The sequence below is a fragment of the Seriola aureovittata genome, chromosome 10 (assembly GCF_021018895.1).
Source record: "Seriola aureovittata isolate HTS-2021-v1 ecotype China chromosome 10, ASM2101889v1, whole genome shotgun sequence".
NCBI lineage: Eukaryota > Metazoa > Chordata > Actinopteri > Carangiformes > Carangidae > Seriola > Seriola aureovittata.
Window position 1 is genome coordinate 15400894 of NC_079373.1, and position 19740 is coordinate 15420633.

Genomic DNA, 19740 nt, shown 5'->3' on the forward strand with positions numbered 1-19740 from the left:
GCTTCACACACAATATACTCATATTCTCATCTTTCTGACTTTTTTTTTTTTTAATGTCCATTTCTGATTCACAAGCAGTATTCATTCTTACCTTATATTAGAATTAGTCATGAAGGGCTCCAGCATGCTCTGGGACATTTCAGTGTCATTCACAAGAGCTCCAGTTTCATTGAATTATCTTTGCTTGTATAAAAGCAAAATATGTCAATCTCCAGTGCGTTTTTGCTTTATATTGTGCCAATTGACGTTACACCCCATGGCCAGTAACTGGCTTTCTGAAGTGTAAGGTGTCATGAGGGTAAATCACAAAACAAGGAATTTAGGGAAGGGTGTAGAAACTAGAAATAGCTATAATTTCTTGCTTAAGTTATGGCTTGTGGTTGTGTATTGGATTAGGTGTACAGGACATTTCCCCACATGGTCTTTTGATTCATTTTTGATTCTTTTTTTTCCCCCGTATTTATGGTCAATCAGTGATCATCAGTTCTGACAGGGTGAGCATACAATGATCAGTGACTGATTCAGTGCATGTTACCATCAGTCTATGATTATACATTGAACTGACTACTTTGAAGTCAGAATCAGCCCATAACAAAATCATGCTGAAATCAGAGACAATTACATTTATGCATGTAATTGTAAAGTAATAATCTGCTCAGTCCTTCTGTTGTAGCGCGTTAAAAAGTTTTTTTTAAACAAAAGCAATTATGTCTAAGAGGGAAAAACGGCATAATGAACAGCAATTGCACAAACATTTCAATGACGTCAGAAAAGACAGCCTGGTGCTGACCTGATGACAAGAACCTCTGAGTTAGAAAAACAGTGATTTGTATCCAAGTGGAGTGTAAAAGAAATACCTAAATACCACTGCATGCTTTCATATTCCCTTTTTTCCTTTTCTTTTTAGTTGTATGTAGTAAAATGAGTAAGAAATGGCACATACACTTTCAAGTATAAGGAATTGAGATCAACTCCATCACTGTTCTTCTCTATGTTTGGGTGCAGGGTTTATATCCTATCTGAGGCCTTTTCAATAGAAGGGGAAGAATAAATAAAACTATTATTATTATATATGACCCATTTTGTTCCTAATTTACATTCAGTCTCATGGATCCCTAACTGTGTGTTTCAGATGCCGTGGTTCACATCAACTGAGTGCGATGGTGGCCGTGATTTCAGCGGAGTAGTCTTGTTCTTTTCAGGTCTTTTTGCGGTCTGGGCTTGCTGTCAAATGACTATCCAGGAAGCCCTTACCCCAAAAAGCATCTGCAATGGACCCTTACATCAATGAAGATGTGCATCCAATTCGAAATTCAAATTCAAATTCAAATTTTTGAGCTCAACTAATATGTTCTGAAAATGTTGTTTTCTCAATTTGCCCATCAATTAAGTTTAAATGTATATAACTTTGAAATAGTGTGACCTATCCAACACAAAAAGTGAGTGTGTGGTTGAAATAGGAATTTTGGCAATAAACGTATAATGATGCGACACATAATATAGAACATGTCAAACCTGTTCGTCATTTACCTTGCTGCCTTTCCTGCGTGTGTTAAGTAAGTGGTTTAAAAAACAAGATGTAAATCATTCTCTGGCTTAGTTGGTTTGACTGAAAACTAGCAGCTTTCTCTTTCCTGAGGAGCAGCACTGAGACCCATTACTCCTGTTCTGAATGCATGTGAAGTGTCACTTAATTTTTCCAGAAGGTGGCAGCATTGCTCAAATTTTTTTTTTTTTTTTTGACTAAGGAAATTACACTTAAATTCATGGACACAGTTATGATGATGACAAGGAGTTTGATGAAGGTGTCTTTGTGTGCAGCATATATAGTGTTATAAAATAGTAATTGACTGTACCTATTCATGGTTGTAATTGAACGTGCTCCTGTGAACAAGTCCCAATTAAATAAACAACTTCTGCAGAAATTTGTCATTATTACTCATTTCCTGAGTTTCTGTGGTATCGTGCAAATCAGGATAAAACACAACTATAAAACAGGTGCAATTCAAAAGTTTTACCACGTTTGCATAGCGATGATGCAATTTTGCTTCCAGTAAAACACACACAAACACATGATTAAACAATTCTTCATCCACTGACTTCAGAAATATTCCACTAAGCTTGTAGCGAGAAATCCAGCTCTCTGTTTTCTGGTTGAGAATAACTTGTGCTCCAGCAATTAAACTTTCACTTTTACATTCTGAAATTTGTAATGAAGATGAAGGAGTAGGTGTAATTTATATTTAACAAGTTATTTAATTAACAAGTTATTTAGCAAGGAAGTAGTACTTTTTGAAGACACACTTTGTCTTTCAAGTACTTTTGTATATTATGTCTTAAAACATGCTGGGATAACATAAAGGAAGATGAACATATGTACCTTTAAAACCGAGCTGTCAAGAGCATCAGCAAAATTATATCCAAGGTCACATTAACAATGAGAAGAACACTGGCTAAGTCCTTCAATTTTTCAGTGACAAAATCATAAATCATAAATCCTAAATGACTTCTTGTTATACTTTTATTTTTCAAGTCCTTTTTTTTAACTCTGTTGATCTTCTCAACACCTGCAGTTAGTGAAAACGTGTTTTGTGGTTGCTCTCATCATGTGTTGTGGTTTATTATTCACACAAAGTGCTTTCACTATTCCAGTTGAGGCTCGGCAGCTGCCACTTCAAAAACTTCACTTACATGCGAAGAACCTATTTTCTAAAGGAGGATTTTCCCCTGAGTCAGCTTTGACGTCCTGTTCGGTCTTGAGTAATTCAGATAACGTGAGGAAATGCTCTCTTAAACCTGCTGTGGGGTGACCATGTCATCTGTACTTACCTGAAGATGAGCGATGCCCTGGTGATAAATGCCTGAGCACTTATGCGACATGGATGTTCATGTGTAGAACTGGCAGACATATGACTGGATTTTGCTTGTTTTTTTTTTTTAATTCTCTCAACCAGGAGGCTGCACCCACATCCCTGTTACAATGTTAATGGAACTGGAACAAAAAAACTGCTTTTTGTTTTTTTCCATTTTCTTTTTCCAATAGTAGACAAAAGCTATTTGTTAGAAGGCCACTGAAAAATCCTGTGGCTTTTGTGACATAATTTAGTTGCTGAGAGATGTGACCTGCATGTCTGTAATTTCAGGTGCTGATTCAAACAACGGACCAATACCTGAATTCGATTACCAACTGACAATACTTTCAATATATTTCATGTACATAAGAGAAGATTTTTGCTTTATGACAGCGTTGATATAAGAAGACAAAGCAGGACTAGTTTGCCAGAGCGTGAAACCTTGATCCCTGATTATCTTCCCATAAATGTTAAAGGATAGGTTCACATGTTATCAAGTCTATCTTAAGACAATACTGACATATGTACAGTGAAAGGTTTATTGGTCGCTGTAATTGTTTCTCCCATTTGTACTGGCCACAAAGAGATCTGAGCTTAAAGCAACTTCAGTGTAAGCAATGGGAGACAAAATACAGCCCAGCGACCAGTAACACTTTCAACGTTCTTGTGATGGTCCTGAAAAAAAATGTAAACCTATCCTATAATGGACTCTTATTGCATTTTTAGTTTCTCCCAACTTCCCTTTCATGACTTTTACATAGATTAAAATTTTGAATTAATTTTATTACTGATGTACTGTTCGTCTGTATGATCTGGTCTTAAAGGTCATCCTTACACTCTACATTTAACTTGCACAATAGTGGACCTTCTGATCTTATTACTCTAAATTTAAATACAAATGTACTACATGGTCTGGTGAGTTTAGCTCATTATTTTCACATGAAGTACTTCATAAACTAATCATATTTCCGCTGAAATTAACATCTGTCTCATTAAAATCACAACATACTCCTTCCTTGTTTAATTTTTTATGAGACACTATAAAACCAGTGGTGTGACATAAAATGAGTCTTGAGATATGGTGCACTCTGACTACATATAGAGGAGTTGGTATCTACTGCAGTACATACTGTATCGTGCAGTCTCCCTCTCTCTGGATGGAATTGTAAACAAATCTCAAAATATCCAGGAAGTTATACACCTACATATTTCCTGCCAAGCCACTTGACATCATTTCACACCTTTTCTCTTTATGAAAATGTTTAATTGGCTATGGATGTTATTTTCTGTACTTTACTTGAGTATTATTTCTTTTTAGAATCGTATTACTTTTACTCCACTACACTTGAAAGCTCATTAGTCAGCAGAAAGAATTTTATTTTATTTTGAAAATGTGATTGGTCTTCCTCACAGGAGAAAAACATGCTGCATTTTTGAACCGCTCCATATGAACTGTAAGGATGGCTACGTTAGATAAAGATGAGTCAGTGGATTCTTCACCAGAACACCATGACCTTATCTGAAGTCCATGTTTGAAATGTTATGAAATGAAGAAAGGTTCCTTTCCTTTTAAATGTTTGCTGTGTTTACCATGACCAAACTTCATCACTGCCTTAAAGAAAAAAAAGAAATAAGAAATAGCTGTACTTTAGTTGATTCAATTGTGTTTTTATGGTAATTTCTATAGGCTTTGATATATTATTTAATTATTACTAATTATTATTCAGCAAGCTTTAATTCTACAGGTTCTACAAGTAAGTCATTTCACTCAGTAGGTTGTTTCAGAGTCATTAGCCTCTGTAAATGCATTATTGTATTGTTCCTCTGTGGAACAATACAACGAGTTGACATAAAAAAATAATTTTTGAATACTTAAGTATTTTAGTATCTTAATTATTTAAAAGCATTTTTACTTGTATTGGAGTAATATTTGACCAGGAGTATCTCTACTTTCACTCAAGTGATGTGTACTTTGTCCGCCTCTGTCTATAGGGCCATACACATATATTCTTTCAGGAATCTCATTACACATTTACAAATATCAGATAATACATTTTAAATATTAAATAAATCCCTTTGAAAATAGCTGGGTGGACGGAACATGGTGCACACAAACTAATAACTACACACTTATCCCATCGACATCTTCTGTAACCGTGTACATAGACACATCCCTGGCAAAGAAAAGACTTTCTGGTTGTTTTGAAGTAAAATAAATTTACACAGTTCTAGACATGGTGTTCAAATGAATACGCATTGTGTCTACGTGATGGTTTATTTTCAGACCTTTACTTTCATTCTTAAAATTTCTTAAAATGTCATGTTTCAAGATACTCATTAGATACGCATTCTCTATATGAAGGAGTATTTGGGAACGAATTTATAGCAACGTGCACACATCAAACATCCCGTAGCACAAAAGGAGTCGACAAAATAATACAAAATTTAGAGTTTTCCTTTAAAATAAGTTCATGTAAACTATCACATGAAGTCAATTTATCTTCAGTGGTGGTCTTTTCTCGGTATGGTGCAGAGAGTTTTCTGTATTAATTGTGTAAAGATAAATCAACTCCTTATAGTAAACCTGATTATTATAAGTCAGTTTTGGTAAATCCAATTAAAAACTTTTACACTGGAGTCATGTGACTGGCTGGAACGGGGATTACAGTAAACACGTGCCAGATGTATTATTCAACATTCACAGAAATATAAGAAAGAGCATCAGCAGCCAACTTTTCTTTTACAAGTTATAGTCTGCATGAATTCCCTGAGGTGTTTAAAGCCTTTCACTTAATCCTTTGTAATCGGCTACTTTTGCTCTGTACACACAGCCCAGCTTTGCTTAACATATTTTGTTTAAGATGCCCTGACTGGACATTTGCAGAGATCTGGCTCATGAAATGCTGATTCAGGTCTTTTCAGACCAGTTTTACGGCATTAACGTCATTCAAGTGTCTGGGGGTGAAAACAACACTCCATCCTGCAGGGCGGCACGTCCAGGATCACTGAATGTGAATTCTCGTCATTCCTGTGACTCATCCAGGCAATTCCTGCTGAGTGGAATTCCTGGTTTCCATGCTACATCTGGACAAGTAATCTGATGCTACGAGACCTATTAACATGGCTCAACCCGTGCTGCTAGGGGAACAGGTCGGCAACACGTTGTTAACCTATAGGTCAGCATATTATTCTACGTCATTCACTGCTGAAGTAATCACATCCGTCCTCCTAATATTAGAGGTTCTCTTCCTGACCATGTGCAAACTTGCACTTTTTCATGTACATATCGTGTGTATTGTGTATATTGTATTTATTAGTGTATATTTGGTATATTTTTGTTGTATATTTCCATAGATGTTTATTCTATAGATGTTTTTTTTTCTGCTGTGGTAAATGAATTTCCCAGTTGTGGGATAAATAAAGTTAATCTAATCTAATCTAATACTATACATGCAGTATTACAGTGCGCGCAAGTGTGTATAGTTTGATTCAAGAGGGACACACACTTCTTATGACAATGTGACTCATATGCTCCCATAAGTCATGTGACACAAAATCTTCATGAATTATTGATGAAGCCTTGCAGTGTCCTTCTGTCACACTCCAGGAGGTGACTTCTTGTCCTGCAGGGATGCAATCTGATCGATTCTCCATGATCAAAGGGGAATCCAAACATAAAACTCTGTAGCCATAGTTTGTTTCAGTAGCAGTTCGTAATAAAGCCACAAAAGTGTGTCTCTGCTGTTTGGAGTTAGTTTGTGCATGCTGAGAACTCTGGGCTAAATTAACACATTCATAAACTAACAACTCTGTCTGGCTAAGAGGAAATCACTCTGACTCACCCTTTTTATTAGTTTTTTTTTTTGTTCCTGCACCTAGAAGCATGAACATTTAGATTGACTCTTGTAGTCAAATTGATAACACCACAGATACCACACAGATCCATCTCAAACGTAAAAATAAAGCATGACGCTGTTTATTTGCAAAGGAGATACATTGGAACTGTATTCCCCTGTGTGGCAGCATTAAGTGATAGTCAAAACTTCATCTGACTGACCACTACATTATCTTAAAATGTTTCCTGTATACTGCGACGCCACATACTGGCAGACAAAATTCTGATTTAAAAATAGTTTTAGCGACAGGAAGCTTTTATACATCCCAGATGTCAGGTCTGGTGCTGGCAAGAGAGCTCCCTGAAGCCCCAGCACAACAACTTTTAACAATATTTGGAAACTGTCCATCCAACTTCATCAGTCACTTCATTCCCTCATGTTTTTCTTTCATGAATAATGCACTATTCCCGTTGAAAATACAAGTGGGACGCTGTCCCCCATTTGCTTTTCTTCCCAGAAATATGTCTTTTGCTGTGTCTTTTTCCCAACAGTTTTCAGATCCTATCACGTCTGTTTATTCTGCCCAAAGCGTGGCCATGACCATGTGTTAATCATTTTACGAGACCTCTGTATCTGCGTGCATGTGCGCTGACAGCACATTGGAGCATGTGCATGAGGTTATTAACAGTATCTAGGATTTACTGTAAATTACCTTGAGAGGAAGCTGAAATTGCCTTTGTGGTCCTGTTTTGTTCGCTGCAGGCCTCCCGTCCAACATACACACATGCTTGGCCTCGTTGACCTCTTTTTGCTTCAGAGAAACTTAAACTTGCTCTGCATATCCACTCCCCTCCTTCTCCACGGAGCAACAACAGAAATATGCTTCCAAAAATAGCCGCTCTGCTTGAAAAATACATGGATGTCAAAACGGTTTTCTAAAAAGAGCAGTGAGTTAGAGCAAAATGAAACTTAAATGGGCGAGAAATGCATCCTCATATGTCTATCTAAAAAGACAGGTGGCCTTCATTAGAAACATCTGGCATCTATCGTTTTAACATGACAGTGTTATCATTTATTGAAAGAATGTTTTTCTCATACTCCTCAGTTCAGAGGAAAAGTGATGTGTACTAACGTAGAAATGAAACAAAATTTAATTAATAACAACCTTCAGGACGTGTCACTCCGAAGCTGTCAGACTCATCCATAATGATTTCCTAGGGTTAAATGTGTAAGTGTTCAGACAAACATCAACTGAACCCACACGGAAATGTAATATATGGCATACTGTATGTGTCAAGAGTGATGCTGCCATTAATGTCATACATATCATTGTCACATATATATACATATACATATACATCCTCTGGATATAAGAAGGTATAAGTTTATAACATATCATCATACCATCATAAAATTTATATATTTAAAATTTCCATGATGAATTTTAACAACATGTTGCAAGCATATATACTAACGATATATATTTAATTTATATGTGCAAGTTTATTAAAACAACATACATATAAAAATTCTACATGTTTATGTATGTTTTTTTTTTATTAATTTCTCATAAATTTTTAACATGTCTGTCTTTCCATTCTGGGAAAGTGTTCTGAGAGTTTTGGACCCTTCTGTATATAATATCAACATATACTGACAGGCTTTGGGGTGGATATATAGTTAGGCAATATGTACAATATAAGCATACGTACACAAACATACATATTTGCATGGGCCAGACATATTTTAATTTATATTTGATCTGTTTTTATTATATATATATTACATTTGCATATGGGAAGTCCATTCTGTCTGTGTCTGAGATTCTAAACTGCATGAAAATTTGGCTGATTTTTGTTCTTATTATTGCAAACACTTTTCCAATGTCACAGTATATGTGAATTATGTTGTGACTCAGATATTGTACATGTGGCTGGTAGTCACCAACAACAAGATCATACACGTACATATCTAAAAAAAAAAAGAAGATATTTGATATCAATCTGTGTATACAGGAAACTGATTGAAATGAAATGAAATACAATTATAAAGTTGCAGCTCTGTATTCCATGAATAAACATGATATCAGTGAGGATCTTTGTTATACTGGGCTCCTTGTATTTAGACAAACGACAATCAATTATTCTCAAACAATCTCTATATCTCTTTCATATCACTGCTGTATTGCCTTGTCTTTTCTTTTTTTTCCCTTTTTCTTTTTAGTGTTTCTTTATTTTTTTATTGTCTTTATATCCTGCTACGGCACACGCCACGTGTGCCTGGACACACTCTGTTGTGGCACATGCTAAATAAATACAGGCATTAACTGTTGGACCCTGGTGGCATTATGCAATGTTTAGAAAAAGCAGTGAAGATAAGTATGTGTCAGAACAGGATAGGACATATAAGGCATGGTGACTGTTTGGCCAGTCAAGCTGCAGTCACATAATTAGATTAAAAAGATTGTTGTGTAGTACATCAGTATTTTGGGTTTTGCACAGATATATGGAGATATTGTGTAATTCTGGATTTACTATGTCTACATGTAGTGTTTTCCTTAATTTTCAAATACTACTGTTCAAATACTTTTGACCAAAACCCCTCAACCTCCTACAGCTCCAATGAAGTTGTTTAGTGGCTACTGAGAGACTGAGCCACATGTTTAAGTATTTTTCCAGCTATTTCTAAAGGGAAAAAATAGCTGCATCCACAAACACTTCTAATCTTGATAAAATACAGTACATTTTTTGCTATGTGACTCAAATATGTCGAAGGATAGTTACAAAAAAAATGTTTAGCATATTTGCCCTCCCGTCCCCTGCAGTGCCACCAGGGGATTCAGGGGTATGAGATGGGGAGAGGTAAGTGAGGAGGAGGGTGGGGGGGGAAATTGGGGGGTCGAAGAGAGGTGAGTAAGAGATGAGTCAACAGCCCTCCACTATAAGATATCCTGATGGAGCCTAACAGTGGCATACAACACGGACACCAGCCGAGGTAAGGCCAACTCTCCTCTCCATCTCATTCACCACCTCCTTTTCTCAGGCTTCAGCTCTTCCTTCTTTGTTTCACCATCTGTGTTCACAGATCACACATGGTCTTTCTCCAGTAGTCAGTTTGTTCAACTTTAACTTTTAATATCTCCTCTGGGAATTTTAAACGCTGCATGTATCCGTAATTAATGTGAGAGAAATTCTTGTTGGTTATTTTGTGTGTATCATAGTTGTTTTTTTAGTCAGCTTTTTCCCTTCGGTCTGTTCTTTACAGAGCCTGTAGCATAGATGTAGATGCGCGTAGCATGGTAAACTTGGCGTTGAGAAAGACACCGTTAACTAAAGTCAGTGATCTTTGTACCATTTACAAAGCCAAATTCACAGGTGTCTCTATCACAAATATTTGCTGCCATAATCAAACATATTGAGTAAATTACTGGAAGGAAGCATGTTGATAAGTATAAACTGATGACATGCTGATATGAACTCATGCCTGCTGTCTTAGTGAGATGACACAATGGTGAAACAGCAAATGAATGATGAAGATCTACAAACAACATAAAAAGGCAGAGTGACCTGCTCAATCTCTGATCATGACCAATTTATTTCTCCTCCTAGGCATACACTGCTGTTCTGAATTCTGTACAACTCTGGGACTATGGACTACACTCTGGCTCTCCTGTTTTCTCTACTGCAAGCTTTAAGTTTGTGCACAGCTGCTCCTCTGCCAACGGAAGTTGTGAAGATGAAATCAAAAGTGAAATGGATGGCTGAACAGCTGGTTGTCAGGCTGGACAAAGACTTGCAGGTAATATTTGTAGTTCTGTTTGTGCTGAGAGAATGTGAAATGTTTGCAGGGGTTGAAGTGTTTTTGGACTGAATGGTGTTGTCTCTCTCGCTGCAGGTCCCTGCTGGCCTCACACTCAGTCAGCCTGCTGACGATCTGGATGGACCCGCCTCCATAGTGACAATCTTGGAGGGTTACAACTGCCTGATCTCTGACACCTTTAACGGGGTCTCCCAGGTCAAGTTGGACATCTCTTCGTTGACGGGTTACCTCAATCAGTGGAGGCAGGGGCACTGCAGTGAGCAGCGGCCAAAGCCTCCAGTGTCGGGGCCGCTGCAAAAACTACAGAGTCGAAAAGAGTTCATCCACACGGTGAGCATCGAAGCTCTCATGAGAGTGAAAGAGTTCCTCAATCTGCTGCTGAAAAATCTGGATCATCTTGAGACTTGCTGAAAAATGGACATTAGGACCAATATTTATAAGTCGTTGGCCTGATTCTCTGGATAAGTTTGCATCAGTGATGTCTGACTTAGCATTCCCCCTGGCCATGTTGAACTTTTGCAATGTGTTTTGAAAGAAATTTATTCTTAAACATGCACTTATTTATACACATATTTATTTATCTACTTTATCTATAAAATATGTATTTTGTAGCAAACATTGTCTCTTCATTGGTATGTCTGCAGCAAAAGTGTTGTTTCCATAGGAATGTTTGTATAAAAACTGATCTACAGCATACTTTGCACATGAAGGTAAATCAGCTTCTTATAGTTTGTATTATGACTCCGATGTCGTGTCAAAAAAAAAAAAGGAAAAAGAATTTAACATTAATTCAGTCCTGAAGCTGAATCAGCAACGTAAGAATAATCACAGTGAACAGTGATGTCATGTCTGGAAATTCCTGAAATCCAGGAGGAAACTTGCCAAGAGTGACAGATGTGTTTGTATGAGAACTAGGACAGAACAGGAAGGGTAAAGGGCAACTTTCAGTGCAATATCATCAGCTCTTCCAAAATAACTATTTATAGCATTAGACATTTTGTATATATATTTTTTTTTTTTACAGTTGATGGTATTTTTTTTTATAACTAATGGGTTTAAACTATGAATAAATATTTAACAAAATGATCTTTTTGTCTGAGTAAGTTTGTCAGTGTTGTGTAATGAGTGAAAGAGTGAAAGTGAAAACGCCTACACAGACCAGGTTAATATTAAATGCCATTTGTGCCTGTCCATCTCTTACTCCACTTGTATATTCAGGCTGGTGGGAGGTGTTTATCCAGAGCTATCGGCTTATGATTAACTCCTGTTGAAACTAACATTAAAAAAAGTCGATGAAATGGCGACTATCATCAGGAATTGACACATCTTTGAATCCTGAAACAAATGAGGATTTAATACAAAAATGTAAAGATTAACAATAAAACACTAATTCAAGTGTTTTTGTATATTTTTTTAAAAAGACATGCACAGGAAAACTCTATCCTTACATAATTCAGCTTGTTTTCATGGTAATAAACAAACATGGATTGTAAAATAGTTTGCTCCGTGTTTCCATGAGCATGGATTACGAAAATGCAGAAATAGGATGATGGAATTGAAGTAACCGTACAGTAGATGGGTATCACATACTGTATAATCTGAAAAAAAACTATTGTACTTATTGTAAAACATCAGGATGTTAAATATGGAGCCTTAAAGACTTAAGATTCCAGCACATTTTCTCTTTCACACCCACAAAAATACAAATATACAGTACACACACGCACAGTATTAACTATTAAACCACTTGTTTCTTTTGATAATTGTGTTCCTGTCATTGTTACCCATCAGTTTCTTCTTGTACTGCTCCACCAGGCTGTCAAAAGGGTCTCCGTTCCTTCTCTTGAAATGTTTCTTTCCTGCTTTAACCTTCTGGAAAAAACCAAACCAAATAAAGACGGTTAAGAGGTGTAACAGGACACCTCTGATAAAGTGTCACCAAACTGACAGGCTACTGTTTTAAAAACAAAACTGAGAATTAAACAGCACTGCTGGCAGAGATTAGTGCTCAAAGTAAGATGTGTGATCGTGATGGTTAACGCTTTAGATCATAGCCTGCAACATACAGAGTATTCCTTCCCAATTTACAGTGCGATTGTTCAGTACTGACAGTGGATGGTGTGCAGTGTCAGTACAAAAGCCCCTTTACTCCTGACTTCACATCTTCTTCCCTTGTACCTAATGTATGTATCAGTATTACGGTACTGGAACACTGTTAGTACAAAGAAATTACACAGTAAATTGGGAAGAGTTACACTGTACTTTGCAGGCCTTTACCAGCGTTATCTGTCAAAATGTCATGACATCAAATCAAAGATGGTTACACTCCAACATGTTTTGTTTCATTCAGTTCCAGCAACTTGAAATTATCAGTGCATTTTAAAACTAAAATCAGCCACATTTAAAAGATATGTGAGAAATTGCTCTTTGAAAAGGGCAGATCATTCAATAATGCATTTACAAAGTAAAAACTCCTTTCCTCCTGTTGCACAGAACAGCCGACGTGCCTTCCTCTCCCATAAAGCACTTTCTCAGCGCTTTTTTTAGTTTCAGCTTTTCTGTGTTGGCTTGCATTGTAGTGTTATAGCCATTAGCTAACACTTCACCACCAGTACTCTAAACAAGGTTCTAATCAAGTATGACTGAAAGATCAGGGTGTAAACCACAGTAACACAAGTGTGATGGAGAAATTGTTTCTAAACTCACTTCAAAATTATCCTTGTTCTTATTGTTCATGTTCATCTCTTAAACTTAAAGTTGGCCCTGTGGTCTTATAGACATAGGGCTGCGTGAACGTCTAATAATGTGTAAAACTGAGAGAATCCATATTTAAGCATGACTTAACACTTCACAGATCATGTGAAGAACACATGGTGAAATACCTGATTACTTTCAACCAGCGTCTGACTTCCTAGTTGTTTAATGTAATTTTCTCAAATAACATCCCTGCTGTTTTTCTGCCAATCTTCTTCTAGACAGTATTGTGGTAATACCACTACAATATCACTTGGTGGCGCCAAAACAGAAATATTTTATATGGATTAAACTACTAGAAAACATGAATGAGCAGTCTTCAGTAAATCTGCTGCAGCATTTTATAATGCTTAAATCCAGATCATTTTTGTTTCTAATAAATCAGTGCCTCAGCAGAATATGAATATGACCCCAGATTACGAATAAGCAAGTACAACAGAATATGTATAAACCTGGTTTCTGGGCTGTGTGGGCTTCTCCATCTGTTGTCTTACGTGCTCTCTCCTGTTGGATCCAGGTTTTGCTTTCTTGGGTGGTGGAGCTTGCTGCTTTCCTTTATCACGCATTCTGCAAAAGACAACAGTTCACAGTCTGTAACTTAATCCTGATGCTCACTGTTGAGTCACAGTCAGTATTTTCATACAGGGTTTACAGAGGCAATGTTTCTCTACTGTTTTACATGGCAGTCTAAAACTTGTGGTTTTGTATCCGACAGCACAAAACAGGTCACATCAGTTAGACAAGCTGGGAATGACTACTCGACAATTTGTGGTAACTGGAGTGAAACAGACCCAGATTTTGAGTTATTATTAGCCAGATAATACAAGAAATGAAATTCAAAGAAGTTTTAGGATTCAGACTGCTCGGTTCTTATACTTAAGCAAGTGAACTTGGGTTAAGGCAGATTGCCAAACAAATGAGAGCAAAATTCACTGATACAATGTTGACACAAGCAACAAGTGTGGTACCAAGACACTCAAGTTAAAAAATATAAAAAGTGATCAGGAGTGCTACATCATGTCTATACCCTGGTACCACAATTACTACTTGTGTTGACATAAGAGAGAAGGAGATTTCTCTAATGCTTTTTTTGCAAATGTGTCTAATTTTTATAAATTGACTGAAAATTGATTCACACATATCCTACAAATGTCAGTGTTATGAATTTTTCTGTCACTTTTTATTTGCTTAAACACACAGAGTGACAGGGAGAGTATAGCAGACATGAGACTAGTAAAGGTAATAAAACTGCACCTGATCTTAGGTCCCCGATGAGAAGGCAGATGTAGAACCTTCTTTCGTTTCTTTCCGTTCTCCAAGTCTATGTGCTCGACCTCAGGGTTGGTCTGGAAGCCGGAGTAGCCTCTGTCTTTTTTCTGGTTTTGAGGGGGAGCTGATAAACACAGGAAAAAAGTGGACAGAGAGAAAATCAAAAATCAAAAATAAGAAGGATGTAAATGGTAACAGCAAATGTAAAAGGCTTATGTTTGAGTTTAATCCAGTGTTACAGCCAGTTAAAGGAAATATGGTTTCTCCTCAGCACTAGTGAGCTGTACTGTATCTGTCCTGTGACAGTGCGTCGTTTTTTTTTTTACATGCTTAATAGAAGAACAGGGAATAGCGTGTATGTATCACAGCAGGTCTTCTCCATCAACTATCATAAGCTGTGACATCACTGATTGGGGTGTGTCCAAAAGAACAGGAACCCATTTGAACCTGTGTGAATTAAAACCTCATGTCCGACTGCCTAGTAATATTTTCATACTTCTCCCGTTTCCTGTCAGCTCTGATGAGGACTGTGCTTTTCTTCCACCTTTCCTAGGTCCTGCTCCATCTCCAGCCGCCTGGGACTGAGGATTTGCTCCTCCTTTCACAGGATGATTTTGGAAAAACTGCTGCAAAAACAACCACACAGGATTAATTTCCATTTAGAAATTGAAAAAAAATAATAATAATTTGAACAGGAATTCTAAGTGGCAACTATGACATAGAAACACACCTTGTTTTTTTGCTGTCGCAATTCCTTTATTTTCAGTTTCCTCGAATCCTCCAGGGAGAACTCAACAATAGGTCTCTGCAGGATGACACAAGATTGGACCAGGAAAGGAAATAAAAAGCAAACAAATAAATAAATTTAGAACAAAGCTGATTTTAAACACACTGATAATGATTTCAGCACTCAAGCACTCCAATGCAAAAAAGCACCTTGTGTGACCCAAAGATATCAGGGTTGTTGTTGAGGTAACGAAGTGTGCTGAGAGCATGTTCATGTTCCTGGAACTGGACAAAGCCGTAGCTTAATGACTGTCCCATCGACTGACCCTTCTGTGGCTTCTTGTCATACATCACCCGACACTGAAAGGAGAAACGGGTGTTATACAGGTGACAACGATACCCCCTACTGGGCACAACTACACAATTTTTTAATTCTATACCTGCCAAATAGTAGTGTTTTCCAAAACTGTAGTAAAATAACTATCTATTCAGCACTGCCATTTTCAATGAAATGTCTACCGGCATACCATGATTTCTCACCTCTGTGATGCGGACTCCCTTGCCGCCCTTAATGGCTTGAAGGCAGAGGGCTTTGAGTTTTTTATTGTCCACTGACTTGGGAAGGTTATGGACACACAGACGAGTCTTTGACACAAACACGCTTATGTCCCGAAGCTTGGCCCTTTTTACTTCTTCAAACTAAAGGAAACAGACAACACCAAATACATGAGGTGAATCATGGGTAAGAGACATGCTTACAAATCTCTCAAAATCATGCATTAAAGATCGTGTTGAAGAAACTCACTCTTGTTCTTTTGATCATGTCTGCTTCAGGTACACCCTCTGCAGCCTTGGTTCCAGCACGGATCACTGGGCATTGAAAGCAAAAGAGAATGACAAACAGTGTAAGAAGTAGAATTGATCTAGAATCAGTTCAGCAATGTAGTGTGACAACTTCTAATACTGTAATAGGGACCTCACAAGTCAGACATGGCTTGCATCTCACATGGAGATATCTTGATTCACAGTTTTCATGTGGAATGCTATGAAATTTACATCAAATCTGCATGAAGCAAAGCCCTTCAATCAAATAACTCTGTGTAAGACGAAAGGGTAAAAAGTAAAGATGAGTGAGAAAACAAAGGAGGAGAAAACAGGAGTATGAAATGGGTTTACTCACATCCCTCTCTGGCCAAGTACAGGTTCCTGGTGCCCGTCTCCACTTTCGCCTTATTGACCTTCAGTTTGGCAGCATCTTCTCTGGTCACTGCTGCCACAATAAACAGTTTTCTGCCATCTACACGGATGCCACCATTCTGCATCAAACAACACAGCGTAACAACAAGGCATCAACCCATTGCACAAAACACAGAAACAGATGTCATACTATAAAAAGGCAGATACATGGAATATATATGGTTTATTATTCAGAATTCATGCAGATTACAGATCGCAGATTACCTCCGCCTCGTCCTGTGCTGCAGCCATGCATTTGTCTGCAGCCTCTTTAGTCTTAAACTGAGCAAATGCACAACCTGGCGAAACAACAAATCCAAAATGAGTCAATCAGCCCGTTTTCTAAAACACGAGAGAGAGGACTGTTTCACTGATGACTGACCCTTTGAATGTTCTGTGTCTGGGTGGAGAACAATCTTTATGTAGTTAAGCTCTCCGTACTTTAGGAGAACTTCCTCAAGACCCTCTTCCTCAGTGTCAAAGGACAGGTTCCTAATTCAGATAGATAGTGATAACATAACAAGGATTTTTTTTTTTTTTTTTTTTTAAGTTGAGAAACAAGGTACAGTGAAATAAACGAAAGCGGGTTTAAGATTGAGTCGGGAGAAGAATTGCCAACCTGATGAAAATTGTTCTTCCCTCTTTCACATCTGAAGGAAGAAGTTTCTTTGAGGCTTTCTTCTGAGCTGGAGTAAAAAGCAGCAGACACACCAGGTCAAAACAACATTTTCATGAAAGAAAGTATTTACAATACGTGCATGAACATCTACTGAGAATGTATACCTGATCCCCCTTCTTCGTCATCCTCATCCTCCTCATCTTCATCCTGACTGTCATCTTGATCCTCATTTGAATCAAGGCTACTCTCATCATCATCGTCTTCTCCCTCCTGGGACACATCATCATCATCATCATCATCATCATCGCCGTCGTCGTCCTCCTCCTCCTCGTCATCCTCACTGTCTTGTTCCATACTATCATCTTCGTCATCATCATCATCATCATCCGCCTGCTGCACAGCTGGTTTCGAACTGACTCTGTAGAAAGGTGCAAGACAAAATTAACCAGGAAAGTTAACCAGATTTTAACACCTCATCGCATATCAACAGAACCATATAAATATTCAGGGTTCACACTTTTTCTTCGCAGGTGCCGCTTGTTTTTTTCCTTTAGCGTCGTCTTCAGTGTCACTTTCTGAGTCTGACTGTTTTCCAGCTGCCTCTACTGTAGTCGTATTTCCTGTGGAGGTAAACAAAATATTGTTAATCATTACCCTCTTTGCTTTGATGAGCGACATACCGTCTGATGACTACGAGGACACAAAAAGTGTTCTCTTTTTCATGTTCAATGAGTTGTAGATATTAAAAAGAGACGTAGATGACGACTCTTGCAGAAAATTACCTGCAATTGGGGGTGGCTGTGTGGCAGTGAATTTGTCCTTCGGGATAGCCCAGTCAACTGCTACCTGCCGACCTGTGAGTAACACAATATTGTTTAAATATGTCACACTATCCAAACTAGATAAAGGTTTGTTACTCAAAGTGGGATGACAACAACAAACCATGTTCTTCACAACAGTAACTAAAGTGTCTCAGTCACTAACCTTTGATCTCCTTCAGGTTCATAGCATTAAGCGCTTTTGCTGCCTCAGGCACATTTTTGAGCATGACGAATGCGAATCCTCGCATCTTCCCATCTATGCAAACAAGAAAACAACAACAAAAAAAAACAGACAGATTAAATACGTGATGGACATGACCCCACAGTCACACGACAATTCAAATGTTGCTCAGCGTGGTTGTAAGAATTCAAACATTTTTACCAGGTTTCAGGGGAATTTTGGCCTCAAGAACTGTTCCAAACTTGGCAAATTCCTCCTTCAAGTCATCTTCTGAACACTGTAACACAAAACACCCCACAGGTCAATCAACAAGTGTCCTCAGTGTTCTCGGCAAATAACTATGAATTTCAGGGAATGGATCAACGTGTGCATGCCAATTCTTGACTTTCTTCATTTTGAAGCTCACTGTACCTTAAAACTGAGGTTCCTTATGATAAGTCTTGATTTTTGTTTATTCCTGAAGCCCTTAGGTTTTTGCTCCTTCTCCTTTGGTGCTGCAGTTGGCTCTTCAGGTCCTGAATGAAAGGCATGAGCAAGGTTATCAAGTAGACATAGTGCTAGAGCGCTTCCAAACAACTGCTTGATTATGGGACATGTCTTCATACGCACCTGTTTTCTTTTTGTCTCTTATTTTTTTCTTCGCTACTGACAGGAAAACCCTCTGTCCGTCGTATTCTTTTACTTCTTTCAAGGCTCGCTTTGCATCTTCCTCCATGGAATATGTGACATAGCCAAACCCCCGACATGTTTCTGTGCCTGGTTTACAGATGAGAATAAATTATTTATGTTGTCACTTATGTTGCGAGTTTTCAACAGTTACAGGATCAAGTGTCAGTCTATCTGATCTATCTCCACTTGGCTTCAGTTGGTAAAATGAGGGACAACACTAAAGCCGTAGTGTAAGCACCAACTACTACATCTATTCAATAAGTGCAAGGAGATCAAGTATAGTGCACCTAAAGTCCCCGAATAAATGAGTGTCAACATTACCTTTCTCTCTGACCACGAAGCACTGCTTTATTGGACCAATTTCAGAAAATATTTCCTCAAGACGCTGATTTGAAGCTGCAGCTGGTAAAGAACGAACGAATATAGTCTGAGCTGGCATGGCTCCGCGCTGCCAAGCTAACGTTAGCACGATATGTTAGCCTGTGTGGCTCGGTGATAATTCACAATCTATTGTCTGATTTGTTAACAATCCAGTATTAGATGTCAATATTAAACTATTCGATGTCAAACGAGCTAGCGGGATGAAAACATATCACAGTTTAACTTGCACGCCATTAGCAGTCGGATTTAATCGCATGTTTACATATGTGGGCAGACATCTTAGAAAGTTACCGGAAGTTGTCACTTCTCGCGTTTACCAGTAAAAATGTGTTCAGTGGCGCCGCCTGCGGCCCCGGAGGTGTCAGCTTGTCAGGTAAGTTAGACATTTACAGCCGCTTCTTCACATAAATCACAAAATAAATACAGAAATGGATTAAATCCAGTGGGCGACAAACAAGTACAATTTAACAAAAATAATTAAGAAAATAGAGATTAAAGAAACACCCTTAACTCTTTTCTTTAAATAATGTCATCATCACAGGTCCAAAACATCACATTTTCAGATACTTTTAAATAT

At 37.8% G+C, this 19740-nt stretch overlaps 2 protein-coding genes across 4 annotated transcripts; one reads left to right on the forward strand and one right to left on the reverse strand.

Annotated features, from left to right (window-relative positions):
- Positions 1-8289: 8289 nt before the first annotated feature.
- LOC130176673 (leptin-like) lies at positions 8290-11689 on the forward strand. Its single transcript, XM_056387890.1, has 2 exons — positions 8290-10486; positions 10583-11689. The coding sequence occupies exons 1-2, from the start codon at positions 10337-10339 to the stop codon at positions 10916-10918; spliced, it is 486 nt and encodes a 161-aa protein (XP_056243865.1). The 5' UTR covers positions 8290-10336; the 3' UTR covers positions 10919-11689.
- Positions 11690-11834: 145 nt separating this feature from the next.
- rbm28 (RNA binding motif protein 28) lies at positions 11835-19461 on the reverse strand. Of its 3 annotated transcripts, none has more exons than XM_056387889.1 (20): positions 19104-19461; positions 18723-18869; positions 18525-18628; positions 18315-18390; positions 18096-18188; positions 17894-17965; positions 17629-17731; positions 17276-17529; positions 17112-17178; positions 16875-16984; positions 16718-16791; positions 16437-16572; positions 16062-16126; positions 15797-15955; positions 15467-15616; positions 15261-15335; positions 15027-15156; positions 14516-14654; positions 13756-13828; positions 11835-12379 (listed from the first exon to the last, which is right to left on the reverse strand). In XM_056387889.1, the coding sequence occupies exons 1-20, from the start codon at positions 19219-19221 to the stop codon at positions 12239-12241; spliced, it is 2286 nt and encodes a 761-aa protein (XP_056243864.1). In that variant the 5' UTR covers positions 19222-19461; the 3' UTR covers positions 11835-12238. The 3 variants fall into 3 exon arrangements, with proteins under 3 accessions (XP_056243864.1, XP_056243863.1, XP_056243862.1); XM_056387888.1 differs by having other exon boundaries at positions 13714-13828; positions 15027-15153; positions 19104-19460; XM_056387887.1 differs by having other exon boundaries at positions 13714-13828; positions 19104-19460.
- Positions 19462-19740: the final 279 nt, after the last annotated feature.

Bases quoted from the DNA above. Each gene is read 5' to 3' on its own strand.
- LOC130176673 (XM_056387890.1), top strand. From the start codon at position 10,337: ATGGACTACACTCTGGCTCTCCTGTTTTCTCTACTGCAAGCTTTAAGT. The intron at 10,487-10,582 runs GTAATATTTGTA...CTCTCGCTGCAG, and splicing joins GGCTGGACAAAGACTTGCAG to GTCCCTGCTGGCCTCACACT.
- rbm28 (XM_056387887.1), bottom strand. From the start codon at position 19,221: ATGCCAGCTCAGACTATATTCGTTCGTTCTTTACCAGCTGCAGCTTCA. The intron at 18,629-18,722 runs GTGCGTATGAAG...CCTTTCATTCAG, and splicing joins AAGAGACAAAAAGAAAACAG to GACCTGAAGAGCCAACTGCA. The intron at 17,530-17,628 runs GTGTGAACCCTG...ACCTTTCTACAG, and splicing joins GCGGCACCTGCGAAGAAAAA to AGTCAGTTCGAAACCAGCTG.